The sequence below is a fragment of the Hyaena hyaena genome, unplaced genomic scaffold, assembly GCF_003009895.1.
Source record: "Hyaena hyaena isolate Hyena2069 unplaced genomic scaffold, ASM300989v1 scaffold_428, whole genome shotgun sequence".
NCBI lineage: Eukaryota > Metazoa > Chordata > Mammalia > Carnivora > Hyaenidae > Hyaena > Hyaena hyaena.
In genome coordinates, this window is record NW_024081062.1 from 1162166 (window position 1) to 1175148 (window position 12983).

General features: G+C 62.0%; 1 protein-coding gene across 2 annotated transcripts; it reads right to left on the minus strand.

Annotated features, from left to right (window-relative positions):
- Window positions 1–687: 687 nt before the first annotated feature.
- On the minus strand, window positions 688–10308 carry MGAT4B (alpha-1,3-mannosyl-glycoprotein 4-beta-N-acetylglucosaminyltransferase B). Of its 2 annotated transcripts, none has more exons than XM_039252852.1 (15): window positions 10114–10308; window positions 4997–5182; window positions 4777–4917; window positions 4552–4685; window positions 4106–4152; window positions 3691–3804; window positions 3377–3452; window positions 3120–3234; window positions 2698–2804; window positions 2426–2533; window positions 2111–2304; window positions 1651–1729; window positions 1481–1568; window positions 1287–1399; window positions 688–1179 (listed from the first exon to the last, which is right to left on the minus strand). In XM_039252852.1, exons 1-15 carry the CDS (start codon window positions 10208–10210, stop codon window positions 1156–1158), a joined length of 1623 nt encoding a protein of 540 aa, XP_039108783.1. In that variant the 5' UTR covers window positions 10211–10308; the 3' UTR covers window positions 688–1155. The 2 variants fall into 2 exon arrangements, with proteins under 2 accessions (XP_039108783.1, XP_039108782.1); XM_039252851.1 differs by having other exon boundaries at window positions 2674–2804; window positions 10114–10307.
- Between the last annotated feature and the right edge of the window lie 2675 nt (window positions 10309–12983).

Genomic DNA, 12983 nt, shown 5'->3' on the forward strand with positions numbered 1-12983 from the left:
GGGCGGCACAGTGTAGATGTTCAGGGCACCCTGCCTCGGAGGCTTGGGGACGACAACCAACGTGGTCATTGTAGTTGTGACAGGCGCTCTCAGGGAAACGTCCGGGGGCCCTGGGGGACCTGACCCGGGGAAGGCCTGCTGACTGGGCATAGCGTCCCTAAGGAAGTGATTATTTTTTGAGCTGAATTGGCAGAGAAGAGCTTTCCAGGCAGAGCAGCCATGAGTGCACAGGCCCCTCCCCTCCAGGAGGGCGGGAGACCCTAAAATGTGTCAGTGACGTACATGTGTGTGTGTGTGTGGAAGGTGAGGCGGGAGTGGGGGGTGGAGGGGTGGGGGTGGGTACCGTAGACCAGGGCTGGGCTGGGACTCACGAAGTAGGGGGTCACGGATGCCTTGGGCTTGAGAGACCGCTGGTGAAGCAGGCAGTTGGGGCAGATCAGATGATGGGAGCCAGGGGAAGCCTTTGGGGGAGGAGGGTCCTCAGGAAGCAGAGGCGACTTTGGGCACCAAACCTCCGGATTCCACGCTGCCTCCACCCAGGAGTTACTAACCTGGCAGCCTGGGCCCTCCAGGAAATGCAGGCGAGTGCTGCACGGAAGGCCGAGGTGGCAGCGGGAGCGGGTGGCATTGCCAGGCACCTGGCCTCCCACCACCAGCTGGAGCTCAGAACATTCACATGGGAGGCTTGTGCTTCATTAACCCTTTATTACAAGTCACACTCTTATAGAAGTATATGTGGACTTACGTGAAAAAATCAAATGTATCCAAGAATAAAAAACACAGCACATAAAGTAGTATATGCATTCCAGTGTTCGCGCCAGAGACAGCAGGCGCCCAGGAAAAAGCTCTTCTAAAACGGCCTGGCTCGAGCCAGCCAGGGTGCGAACGGTTCCGGGCGGCACAGGCCGGCCTCAGGCACAGTGTGGGGGCCGCCTGCCTCCTCCCATGGCCGGGCGGGCGGGGCAGCACCAGCTCCTGGGGCCTCCCGGCCAGCGGCGATCCCAGGCCTGCAGAGCGGGGAGCGCTGGGCAGATCCCCTCAGGCTTCAGGCAGCGACGCCAGGCCCTCCGGGGGCAGCAGCGACGAGACATCCCAGGTCTCCCAGGTCTCATGGGCTTAGTGGCCAGCCAAAGTGCACCCTCAGAAGCCTTCCATTTAGTCGGCCTTTTTCAGGAAGATCTAGAAGAGTGGTACCCAGGGTCAGCAGGGGCAGGGGGGGCGCCCTCAGAGTTCAGCCCTGGTCCAGCTACTGGAACCAGCTCCCCGCCCCGTCCTGTCTGGCTTACCTCGCTCAGAATGACCCACACCGGGGAGTCTGTCTGGATGGAGAGGCGCAGTGCTTCCAGGGGGCCAAAGGCCGGGTCCACCTCACCTTCTGCCACACCCTTGTAGAAGGAGCCTGAGGGAGGGCGGCACTGAGAGACTGCCCCCAAATCAGCCCACCCTCTACTCCCATCTCTACCTGCCCCCTCCCACTCACCTATCTGGAGATAGCCATCAGGGCTCCGAGGGTACCTCAGAGTGGCTGAGCGGCCCTCCTGAAGGGCCTCCCTATCTGACTGGGGGTTCTGGGAGCAAAAGAAAAGGGATGAAGCCAGTGGCTGTGGGAGGAGCAGGTGTCAGTGCACATCCACACCCCATCACACTCACATCAAAGGGCAGCACCTCCACGGATGTGTTGAAGAGCTTGTCCTCTGGGTGCTCAATGTTCCCACTGCGGAAGAAGAACCTACGGCCAGACAGGCCTGTGAGCTGCTGCGGGGATGGGGCGCTGCCCTGGCACACTGCCTAGCAGAGAAAAGGCCAGGCCTGGGCCAGGAGTGTAGTGGGTGGGCCCTGGGGTGCTGAGGCTGGGTACCACCCCCCGGTGGCCGCTGGGCTGTGCAGGGCAATGATGGTGATGGGCCAGTGTCAGAGCTCCTGTGGGCACTGCCTGACTTCAAGTAGCTGCCATTATGAACCCCCCTTTTCAGACACGGACACTGAGGCATGGTAAGGTTAAGTGACTTGCTGGGGGTGCTCAAAGAGGGGCATGTGCAGGTCCAGAAATCGTGCCCTGGTGGCCACCCTGCCCCTCCCCCAAGGCGGACCTAGGGGCACTGGCACTGACCGCTCGAGACGCAGCGGCTGGAAGAAGCGGAAGCGGATGAAATCCCCTGCAGCAGGTGTGAAGGCCCAGAAGAAATCCTCCCGCAGGTAGGCCTTCTCCAAGGTGAAGTGCTGGTATGTCTTGAGGCTTGTGCTCACCTCGGCCGGTGGGTTCACATGCTCCTTCCTCAGCGCCTGCTTCCCAAAGTCCTTGTCCTGCCACCAAGGAGGGACAGGGGTGCTAGGGAGGGCCCTGGCCTTGCCCCGCCATCTGCTCGCCCCGCCTGGGCCTGGGCTCTGCCTGTACCCAGCTGGGCCCAAGTGTGGCACCGCCCACCTTCAGTTTCTGGATCTTGCCCGCCAGTGAGGAGTGAGTGCCCACGTGCTGGAAGAGGGATGGCTTGAATCGGATCCGAAGATTGGCCTTCTGCCGGTCACAGTGCTTCTGCAGGGGGATGGGGATGCCCTGGGGCTCAGCTTGGCCCTGCTGTCTCTCTGTGTCAGGTGGTGCATGGACACAGACACAGTCCATGCTGGAGGCCACGTGCCCCACCGCACCCCCCCCCCCCCGTAGCCCCCGCTCACCGCATCCTTTTCAGGGTTGCAGACCTTCACCCACAGGATGTGGTCCAGGAGCCAGTCAATGGGCTTGTCCCGGTAGAACATGAGGATGAACTCCACAATCAGGCTCAGGTCCAGCGACTTGAACATCTTCCCTGGGGGTGGAAAGGCATGCTGGGTGGGCAGCTCTGCCCTGCCCTACTTCCTCTTAATCCCTGTGGGGAGGGGGCGGGTCACCAGGGAGGCTCCCATAGCCAGCTCTATGGCCAGCTGCGGGCAAAGGGGACAGACGGGGGTGGTGAGCCCTGACATCTAGAGGCACAGGGAGGGTGGGAACAGACACTCCCGGCAAAGCCCACAAGCATGACCCTGTGTGGTACGAGGGCCATAGGCAGAGGTAGGCTGGACTAAGGGGCCCTGGTGGGGTCAGTGGCATGGGGCAGGGCGGGGCAGGGCGGGGGGTGGCGCACCAATGAAGCCTAGCTGGGAGAACTCCAGGATCATCCAGTCCTCGGAAGGCTGCTGCAGGGCGAAGTTCTTCATGGTGCTCAGGTAGTTTGGCTTGGCGACAATGTCATCCTCCAGCTGCACAGTGGTGGGCAGAAGGGGGTCCAGACTCAGGATGGGCACGGGAACAGGGTGACAGGGTGGGGCTCACCACCTGGGCCCAGCCAGGGTCCAGGGCTGGTGGGGGGGGGGGCGCACAGAGCAGGGTCTCAGTGCTGACCTGCACATAGTAGATGCCTTTGGACTGCGCATACATCATGAGGAAGCAGTAATCGAGGTTCTGTTTGGTCCTCCACCTGTGGGGCAGGGGCTTCGGGAGCTCAGGCCCCTCCACCTCCAGTGCAGCTACCACAGAGGCCACTGGGTGGGTCGGACCTCCCACACCAACCCCAGCCCCATTTAGGGGGCCTCCAGCCTCCAATGGAGAAATGGAGGCAGTGCAAAGAAGTGCCTGGGTGACTGGCACCAACAGACTGGCTTCCCAGCACTGATGGGCAGGTGGCTGGGGTCTGGGGAAGGGGGAAATGCTGATACCTGACTCTCTCCTTGGGGTCCCCAAAGGACTCTCGGAGGCGGGAGAAGTCAGGGTAGAAGTGGGGGGAAGGGGAGATGACCTCCAGTAGTCCGGAATGGATCTCCGTGGGAAACCTGGGGGAAAGGAAAGGCCAGTGGGTGAGCAGCTCCAGGCACCAGAATTAGGGCAGAGCCGAGCTAGCCAGACCCTGTGCCCTTGTTAAGGCCCACCAGGCAGACATTGCCCAACACCACGCCCATCCTACTGAGCCCTCCTCCAGAGGGGCTGGGCCACCTCCCTGTACCCACCCTCTTTCAGCTAAGAGAAGCATCCTTTCCCACATTGGGAAGGTAGGATCACAGAAGCAGGCACTTGCTTGTGCAGCACCCTGCAAAGCCCTCCCCGCACCAACTTTATTGGGCTACCAGTACTCACAAGGCTTTGATGTTCTCTGTCACCACCGAGGTGTACTGTGGGTCAGTCTGTGGGGAGACCAAGAGCCCTAAGCCTGGCTGCCACCCCAAACGGCCTGGGGGTGGAAGTGTGCAGGCTTCAGATGACACCACACACAGAGGGAGTGAGCCCCCCATCCTGGGGCGAAGAAGTCTGGGCCTGGAGGCCACAGTGCCTCAAAAAAAGCCCTTTGGTATATACCTGGGGCCCTGGAGGTGAGGCAGCCTAGGTAACTGGCATCTCCACGAGGGGGCGCTAAAACGTTTTTCTTTCTTAATTTGTCGTCATAAATTTGTGAATGAAACTGACAGTTGAACTTCTGATAGTTTTTTTCCTCCGGAATGTTGCTGTTTCATTTCTCCTCCTTGTTTTGTGCCGTGTGTTCTCTGAATGCCCCCACCCCCACCCCGTACCCCCAGCCCACTCGCCTCGGCGATCAGCACCACGATGACCGAGTCCTCCTTCTCCTGCGGGCTCAGCTCCGAGATGAGAGAGTGCAGCGTGTCTGTCAGGTACGAATGCACCTCGCGGCGCACGCTGGGGATGCCCATCACTACCGACACTGCAGGGGGCGCGGAGGTTGCACACTGGCTGGATGCCGGGACCGCCCGGTCCCACCCCCGCCTCTGGCCCCTCTCAGAACCCGCCCCTACCTCCAGTACGGCCCTGGCCCACGCGCACGGCAGGTTGCAGGCTGCTCTCCTTGGCCAGCAGGTGCGGCAGGTGGTGGAAGACGGTGGGCAGGTGCAGCACGTGCTTGTGTGAGACGTTCCACGGCTTCAGTCGTGGATTCTCTGAGCGGGGCAGGAAGGCACGGGTCAGACCCGGCGGCCTGCGGTGAGCCCCGCCTCCCCTGCCTCCCGTGGCTCTCACCAGTTAGGCGGCCCCAGGTGCGATTGCCCTCCCCCTCTCGCAGCGCCTGCCTCTCCGACACGGCCCTCTTGATCTCGTCCAGCACCAGGTTGAGCTCCTTGGAGCGCTTGAGGCTCTCCTGCTCAGCCGCATGCAGCCGGTCACGCAGCGCCAGGAACTCCCGCTGGTACACGTCCACCACATCCCCTGTGGGTAGTTGGCTCGCTGTCACCAGGGGGCAGCCACGCGCTGACCTGCTGCCCTCGAGCGTGCCAGCAGCACATTTTTTGTGCCCGTGTGTGATAGACCACCTACATCTGTTCTTGTGCCTGCCACATGCCAGCCCCACGGGAGGAGGCGTGTAGGTAAGGGTCACTCTGAAATCACACTGGGGAGAAAAATCTTCACTGGAAGGACTGGTCCTCTCCAGTACTCTCCCCCTACCGTTTTGTCTTCACCTTTGAGGAAGCATCTAAGGAAAGGCTGCAGGATCATTTCCAGGGTGGCCAGTAGACTGAACCTTCCCCCAGCGGCTCCCAGAGCCCCTCCTTGATGCTTCTTGCAGCATCCTCCCAGGAGACGGGACGCCCAAGGTCACATCCACGACACAAGGATTCAGCTCTCTGACCTTTGCCTCCTCTCAGCCTCCTCTGCTCCCCACCGGTGTTCACAGGCTGCCCCCAGGCCCTCTGGGGATAGTCCCCTCACCCCCCCACCCCCCCGCGGACTCTCATTCTGTCCCAGCCCGGGACCCATTCTGCACTAAGCACCAACTCTGGATTCTGCCTCACTCCAGCCCCAAGGGGTGGCTGCTGCACTCTCAGCCTTCAGTGCTCAGAGGAGCAAATGAAATTCAGGAACTAGTCCCAGGTCACTCAGTGAGTTAGCAGCAGAGGGGACAAGCTCTGGATGCCCAGAGACCCACCTCCTGGAGACCTGTACTAGACTCGCACCACCTCCATCCCGGGCAGCACAGAGGTGGGGCTTCCTGACGGTGGAAAGGGCTCCCTAGGGTGCCAGGGACCGAGCCCCCCCTGGATTGGCAGGGACCAGTGAGCAAGGATGAGACATCCCTGCCTGTGGCTGGTGCAGCCGGGGCCGCAGGGCTGTGCACGCTAGGCCTTTTGTAATCTCGCGCTTGCCCCCTGTAGTTGCCATCACATACAACTCCTTCTCCTTGTTTCGCGTCTGTGCCTTGGCATGTGCCGTCTCTTCTGCCTGGGATCCCCTCTTCCCTTCTGAGAAGGCAAATGAAAACCCTCAAGGGTTTCGTTAGCCCTCAAGGCCTGCTTTCAAAGTCCAGTTTTCGAGTCCAAGATGCCTTCCAGAACTCCCTTTCCATCCCTAGGCAGCTCTTCTGGTCCTTGGTCCCTGGTGGGGTTACAGCCCCCACAACACCCTGGGATGGTGTTGCCACCCCAACCCAACCATGTGCACCAAAGGTCAGGCCCAAGGCAAAGTTCTGTCATCTCAGGACACACCCCCTTAAACTGCCGGGCAGAGGTCTAAGTGCTAAATCCCAGGGGAAGAGGAAGGCGTGGGTGTGGGGTGGGAGGGGGGTTTGAGCCTAGCAGACCTTCCCTAAGGCACTCCGCACTCGTCTGCTGGCCCCACAGGGACAGCCCTGCAGGGGGAGGGAGGGGAGTCGGATTACAGGATCTGTGAGGCTCTGCGCTGGGCTGTGGCCGGGTTACCCTGGAAACCTGACCCCTTGAAAGGGAGCCAGCCACCCCCAACAAACTCAGGCACCCAGGCCAGGGCTGGGCAGCACCAGGCGCCAGGAGCGTTCTCCTCCGTCTCCTCTGGGGCAGATGCCTGACAGGACAGGCAAGGGGGTCTGGAGGTGCCGAGGCCCCCTGGAGGGAGTTCTGAGCTGCTCTGTGACATGTGGGGAGAGTGGAGGCCTCACTCCCCTCTGACTGCTGCCCCTCCCAGGCCTGCTCTGTTCCGTAGGCTGTGCTCCGTTCTATCTTAACCTGCCAGGGGCAGACAAGACAGGTGGCCACCTGTGTCCCCTGGCTACCGAGGAGTGTGCCCAGCCTGCTCCCCACCGTGGCCTCCCTTCCTAGGGGCCTCCACGCAGCCAGGTTCTGCGTTTCCTCTGTTTACCAGGAGGTGATAGGCCCTGGCTCCTGCCCGCACCAACCCTGTCATTTCCCTCAACACCGCAGGCCCTGTCCCTCGGTGGCCCCGCCCCTGCTCCTGCCCTGCCGGCAAGGTCTCCAGCCTGACCACTGTCCTTGATTTCTCTGGTCCTGGGGCAACTGTCCTTGCCCGTGGAAGCCATAGACTCAAGCTGGGTGCCTGCCTCCCCGTGGACTGAGCCATACGTGCCAGGGCTCTGCCATGCCCCTTCCCCCCCAACCCCCCAACCTTTTTGGGCTGAGCAGCTGGATTGAAGTGTTGAATGGGGGGCGGGGGGAAGGGGGCAGCTCCAGCAGTGAGAAGGGCAAAGGCCTGGGGAGGCCCTGGCCCCTGAGGCGTGTTCCTGGGAGTTCCGGAAGTTCCTGGGAGCTAGGGCTGAGGGCACTTTGGCTTCTCTTTCCCTCCACACCTTCCTGGCCCATGGAGGAGGGGTGGAGGGCCCAGGCCGGGTGCAGCAGGCCATTGGGAAAAACTGCAGCTGTGGCCACCCTAGTGGTGCCTTTCCCACCCCTCCCCCCACCTGAAGGCAGTGTAATCAGGACACGTGACTTCGAGGCCACAGCCTCCCCCATTCCCTCTTGATTGAAGAGCCAAGCCGGGGGCAGACCTGGTGCCAAGTACTTAGGGAGGGGGGAAAAGGGCACAGAGGGACACTGGCAAGTGGCAGGCCCAGGGGAGGTCTGCTGTGAACCTGCAGGTGGGGGCAGGTGCTCCTCTCTTCTCCAGGCCTTGCACCCCTCCCAGGAGGTCAAGGAGGGTGTCTGTGGTTGCCGAGGTTCCGGTGGCTGGGATGCTGGGGAGGGCGCAGGATGGGCCCTGCAGGGTCTGCTCTTCTCTGTGGGGATGGGCTTGGCTGAGGCGGCCATGTGAGTGCTGGTGGGGCTATGGCACAAATCTGGTCAAGGCTGGATAGGACAGTGTCCCTAAACCCGTACCCAGGCTCCAGCTTGCCAAGACCTAGGTGTCCTTCCTGGCCCTCGGCCCTGAGCTTCCAGGAAGCTCCTGCTGCCTCCTTCCTCTTTGGCTCCCGGCCCACCTTTCTTCCCCCTCCGGGTTTCTCTGTCTTTCCCGCAGGTACCGGTGCCTGTGCCAGCCCTCTTCTAAGCTCACTCACTGCGGGCTGGAAGCTGGGGTCAAGTCTGGCCTCGGTCTGGCTTGGTCTGGCTCCCTCCTGCACAGGCTTAACACAGTTGGCCTATATGTAAGAATGAGAGGGTTTGCCGAAAAGCCCAGATCCTGGCTATTCTTGAGGTCTCTAAAGCCCTGGCTCGCTCCCCTGGGCCCCTTAAAACAATGATAGCTCTTGACAAGAAATCCCAGGTCACACACACCTGCCATGCCTCACAGGCTCTGGGGATTCTATGAGCACTCCTGCAACCGAGCCCCACACTTCTTTGCTGGGGTGCCAGCCGCCCGGACCCCCCTCTCAGAGACGGTGGGCCCTACATGGAGCCACTGGTTTCCCCCCTCACTCTGCTGTCCTGGGAGAATCGTTGCCAGCCAGGGTCCCAGAGAAGGGGTTGAGTTGGGGGCCTGGGCCTCCTGCCATCAGGCTGAGGGCACGTGGGTGTTGCAAGAGGCACACAGGAACTGCGGCCTGGCTGAGGACAGGGTGCCAGGTCTCATCAACCCACCCATGACCAGACAAATGTGCCCCAGCCCATTACATATGGCCCCACCCTGGCCTCCATGCCAGTCTGCTTAGGTGGCTACTCTCCCAAAGGTCCAAAGTGCCATCCTGCTGGTGACACACCCACCTACAGAGAACTCTGCCCTAGCCATGCCCGACCTGTGCCAAGCCCTAGGGATCTCCCTCCAGGGCCTCTGAAGCCCTAAGCCCTCAAACCCAAACAGGTTGGCGGATCGCAGTAGTCTGGGCTGGTCAGGCAGGGGCCAGGTGGGGGTCCGTCTGGGCTTGGAGGGTCAGGAAGGTTCCAGATCCTCCCTCAGTCCTCCTCCTCCAGCTTCATTTAGCACGGGGTTGGGGAACACGGAAGTGGGAGGTAGGAGGGAGGCGGAGGGTCAGCTGGCCTCAGCCTGATCCTGCTTAGACCTCCCGCAGGAAGGCCAGGAGGCAGGAAGGAAGCAGCTTTTCCCGGAGGCTTGGATGCTGCAGGGCCTGTGAGGGCCTCCTCAGCCCTTCGCCAAGGCCCCACTCAGTCCCGGCCAACCCAATCAACCCCAAGCAACTCCAGCCAGTGCTGTGTCCTGGCCCTACGCCCGTCCCCAGGTGTGCACACCTAGCTCAGAGGGCCATGGTGGTAGACTGGCCAGCCCAAACTTCAGGTGGGGCGTGGAAGTTAGATGAGACCACACAAAATAAGTTTCCACGGGTAGCCAGGGCTGGGCTGGCTACTCCTGAGACTATCCACTGGCCAGCGGCCACAGGAAGGCTTCCCCAGCACCCAGGTCCCTGCAGAGGAATCCTGGGGCCAGATGTCATGGAGGAGGGCTGCGGAGGCCCCAGGGCGCAGTGGGGTGGAGAGGTGGTGTGGGGTGGAGGGTGCCACCTGCAATTTCCGGCTGCGCCCTCACACCTGTCTCAGGAACACCGTACCTGCTCCCACCCAGGTGCCTAGAGAGGGTACCTTGGAGATCACTCGGCCACAGCCGTCTCCTGACCTTGTGTCCCTGTCCCTCTCTAGAAACTCCAAGGTCCCCGGCTCGCCCGTGGGAGCGACCAGCCCTCGCAGCGGCGTAACTGTACTCCCGGAGGCCGGTCCCGCGGTCCCGAGCGCCGCACCGGGCACTCGCTGACCGCTCGGCCCGGCGGCCCAGCCCAGGCCGGAGGAGAATTTCGATATTCAGGCAGCAAACAAGTGGGGGCGAGGATGGGAGGGGCGTCCTCCCGCGCCTCCCGGGCGGGGAAGGGGCGCCTGCGTCGGCTTCCGGCCGCCTCCCGCGGCCACTGCCGGACCCTGCTCCGGCTGCCGGCGCCCAGGTGAGCCCAGGTGTGGGGCGCGGCGCGGGGCCCGGCGGGGGAGGGGGCTCACCTTTCTGGCCGCTGAGCGCCGCGTACCAGGAGAGCGAGAGGAAGGCGCACAGGCAGAAGAGCAGCAGCGTCAGGAAGGTGCCATTGCGGAGCCTCATCTCCTCGGGTGCGCGGCGGGCGCCGGCGGGGCCGAGGCCGCATGGCCCGGGGAACCGGGGCCGGGGCGCGGGGGCCGGGAGGCGGCGGGGGCCCCGGCCCCGGGGCGAGGAGGGGCTGGGGGCCCGGGGCCGGGCGGGGATGCGGGCGGGCGGGCGGCGCTGGGGACCCGGCCTGGCGCCGCGCTGACGGCTCCTCCGGGACGCGGGGCGGGCAGCGCGCGCGGCTTCTGCTGGGCGGCTGGGCCGGGCCGGGCCGGGCCGGGCTGGGCTGGGCTAGGCTGGGCGGTGAGAGCCGCGGCCCGGCCTGGATCCGGGGCCGCCGCGGAGTCGGCAGCGCAGGGCGGGGCGGCCCGGATTTAAAGGGGCCGCATCACCCGCTGCCGCCACCAGCACCGCGAGGGGGCGGGGTGGGGTATCAGCTCCCGGGATCCAGCCCGCGCGGCTCGGGACAGTGGCCTCCGCGTGGGCTCGCGCGACCCAAGCCTCGGGCCCCCTCGACTAGGTCGAGGATAGGGCCTAAGCCAGTGAGGGTCGGCGGCGGTGGAGGAGGCGCGCCGGGGGTCCCGGAACCCTGCCTCCGTAACCTCTCCATTATGAACCCTCCCCACCTCAGATCGGGCCCCTGTTCCCGTGTACTCGGGGACCCTCCAGTCCCGTCTCCAGGTCTAAGCGGTGGGAGGGGGAAAGGTGCGGCCGGAGCTGGTGTCGCCTCCAGGTGGGAGACTGGCCCGAGTGGCCGCTGCCTGCACCGACGCCCACCGGCGCTTCCTCTTCCAGGACCTTTCTGTGGTCGACCGGATAAAGACGTGCTGGGGGCCCGTGAGGCGCTCCTGCTCCGCACAGTGCGCACAACCGGCCGTTTCCAGGAGCAGAAAAGCAGCTGTTCCTTGGGTGTTGGGCACAGTGACCAGTCCAGAACAGATCTGGCTTCCCAGGTGGGCGGGAGTCAGGTGGAAACGCAAGGGGATACGGGCCCCTAACGGTCCAGCGCCTCTCCCCTCACCGCAGGGTGCTTACACCTGAATTCTTTCCCCAGCCCTCTGGGAAACCATCGAGGGTACAAACAATCAAGGGATCGATCCAGCTGAGGTTCAGGGCAGACATCTGGGGGGCACCCTTGTCCAATTCCCAAGAATCCTGGTTCCCAGCTTGCGAGCCTCGCCTCGTGGGAGAGGCTTTGGCAGGAGACCGATTTCAGACTGGATGTCACTGGGGATTTGTCTTTCTCTTCCAGCTCAGGTCCACACCTGGGGCAGGATGTGCTCCCGGGAGCACGCTAGAATCTGGACATTAGCCTCTGCAGAGGTATTTATGCCAGGAGCAGGTGAGGCAGGGCCAGTGACTGAGGCGGGACTCCATCCTGGAGCCTGGTTCCAACGTGGACAGGGTGGTACCGCCCGCTCTGCTTGTAATGAACTTTATGAAATGACACAGGCCTTGTTGGAATCTTCTGGAGGAAACTGTCTTGTTCTGTGTTCCTGTAGCACCTTCTGTTTGTGGCAAGGAATAACGGTTTTTCATTTGGGCAGGGATACAAAGGGGTTTACGTTGTTCTAAATGTGTCTTTATTTTTTGTTTAATGTTTACTTTTGAGAGAGAGAGAGAGAGAGCATAAGCAGGGGAGGGGGAGAGATAGAGAGAGACAGGGTGAGAGAGAGACAGACAGAGAGAATTTGAAGCAGGCTCCAGGCTCTGAGCCGTCAGCACAGAGCCCAACGCCAGGCTCAAACCCACAGACCGCGAGATCATGACCTGAGCTGAAGTCCCATGTTTAGCCGACTGAGCTACCCAGAGGCCCCTAAATGTGTCTTTAGGCTTAAAAGGGAGTTGATTTAAGGAAAATTCTTAATCCAGTAAAAATTAAGGAGAGGACTCATCGGTAATTAAAATTTGGGAAGCTCATCTGAGTCCCCTCCACCCACACTGGGGCTTTGGGGAGGAGGAACAGGAATGGGGATCGAAGGGACTCTGTCAGAAGTGGGATTATCTAGGGCCACCATGGGGAATGGGGTGGTGATTGACTTTGGGAAATGTATATAGCTTATTTATTTTGAGAGAGAGAGAACAAGCAGGGGAAGGTCAGAGAGGGAGACAGAGGATCCGAAGCAGGCTTTGTGTTGTCAGCATAGAGCCTGATGTGGGGCTCAAACTTACAAACCACTAGATCCTAACCTGAGCCAAAGTCCGACGCTTAACCAACTGGGCCACCCAGGCGCCTTGGCCCACTGCTCCGTAATTCATTAGTTCCTGTGTTCATTCCTTCATTCGTTCTGCCTGCTGTTGGGGAGGGCGCTCCTGATCCTGCTGTCCCAGCTCTGGGAGGATTTTAGCCTGACCCCTACTGTGGCTTCTGCACTCCCAACTTTGAAGCAGGGGCAGCGGTTGCTGGACTCCTGTGCAGTTGTCTACCGCTTTCTGTGCCCTTGTGGTGATTAGCGCTTCGGGGACCTCCTGCAGCCAGACTCCCTCCAGGCACCTCCAGGCCTAGGGAGTCGCACCCCCTTATCCAAGGGTTCAGCCCCTGTGCCTGGGGACAGTAACTCTGATCTCCACCCAGGAAGGAGGATGGAGCCAAATGGGCACAGGAAAATCCTCCTTTCTCCCCAGATGCCAGGCTGTGGGCCCTTCTTCCTTTGTTCTTGCTTCCTACAGAGTGAGAATGTGCTCCTGGTGGGATTACCTGCCAGCTTTCAGCTGTCAGCTCGCTTTGCCTTTCTGGAGATTTTCTGAGGCAGCCCTTGGAGGTGGCTGGTCCTTCCTTTACTGGGCTGCT

Bases quoted from the DNA above. Each gene is read 5' to 3' on its own strand.
- MGAT4B (XM_039252851.1), bottom strand. From the start codon at position 10,210: ATGAGGCTCCGCAATGGCACCTTCCTGACGCTGCTGCTCTTCTGCCTG. The intron at 5,183-10,113 runs GTGAGCCCCCTC...AACTACCCACAG, and splicing joins GGCGCTCAGCGGCCAGAAAG to GGGATGTGGTGGACGTGTAC. The intron at 3,235-3,376 runs GTCAGCACTGAG...ACCACTGTGCAG, and splicing joins AAGGCATCTACTATGTGCAG to CTGGAGGATGACATTGTCGC.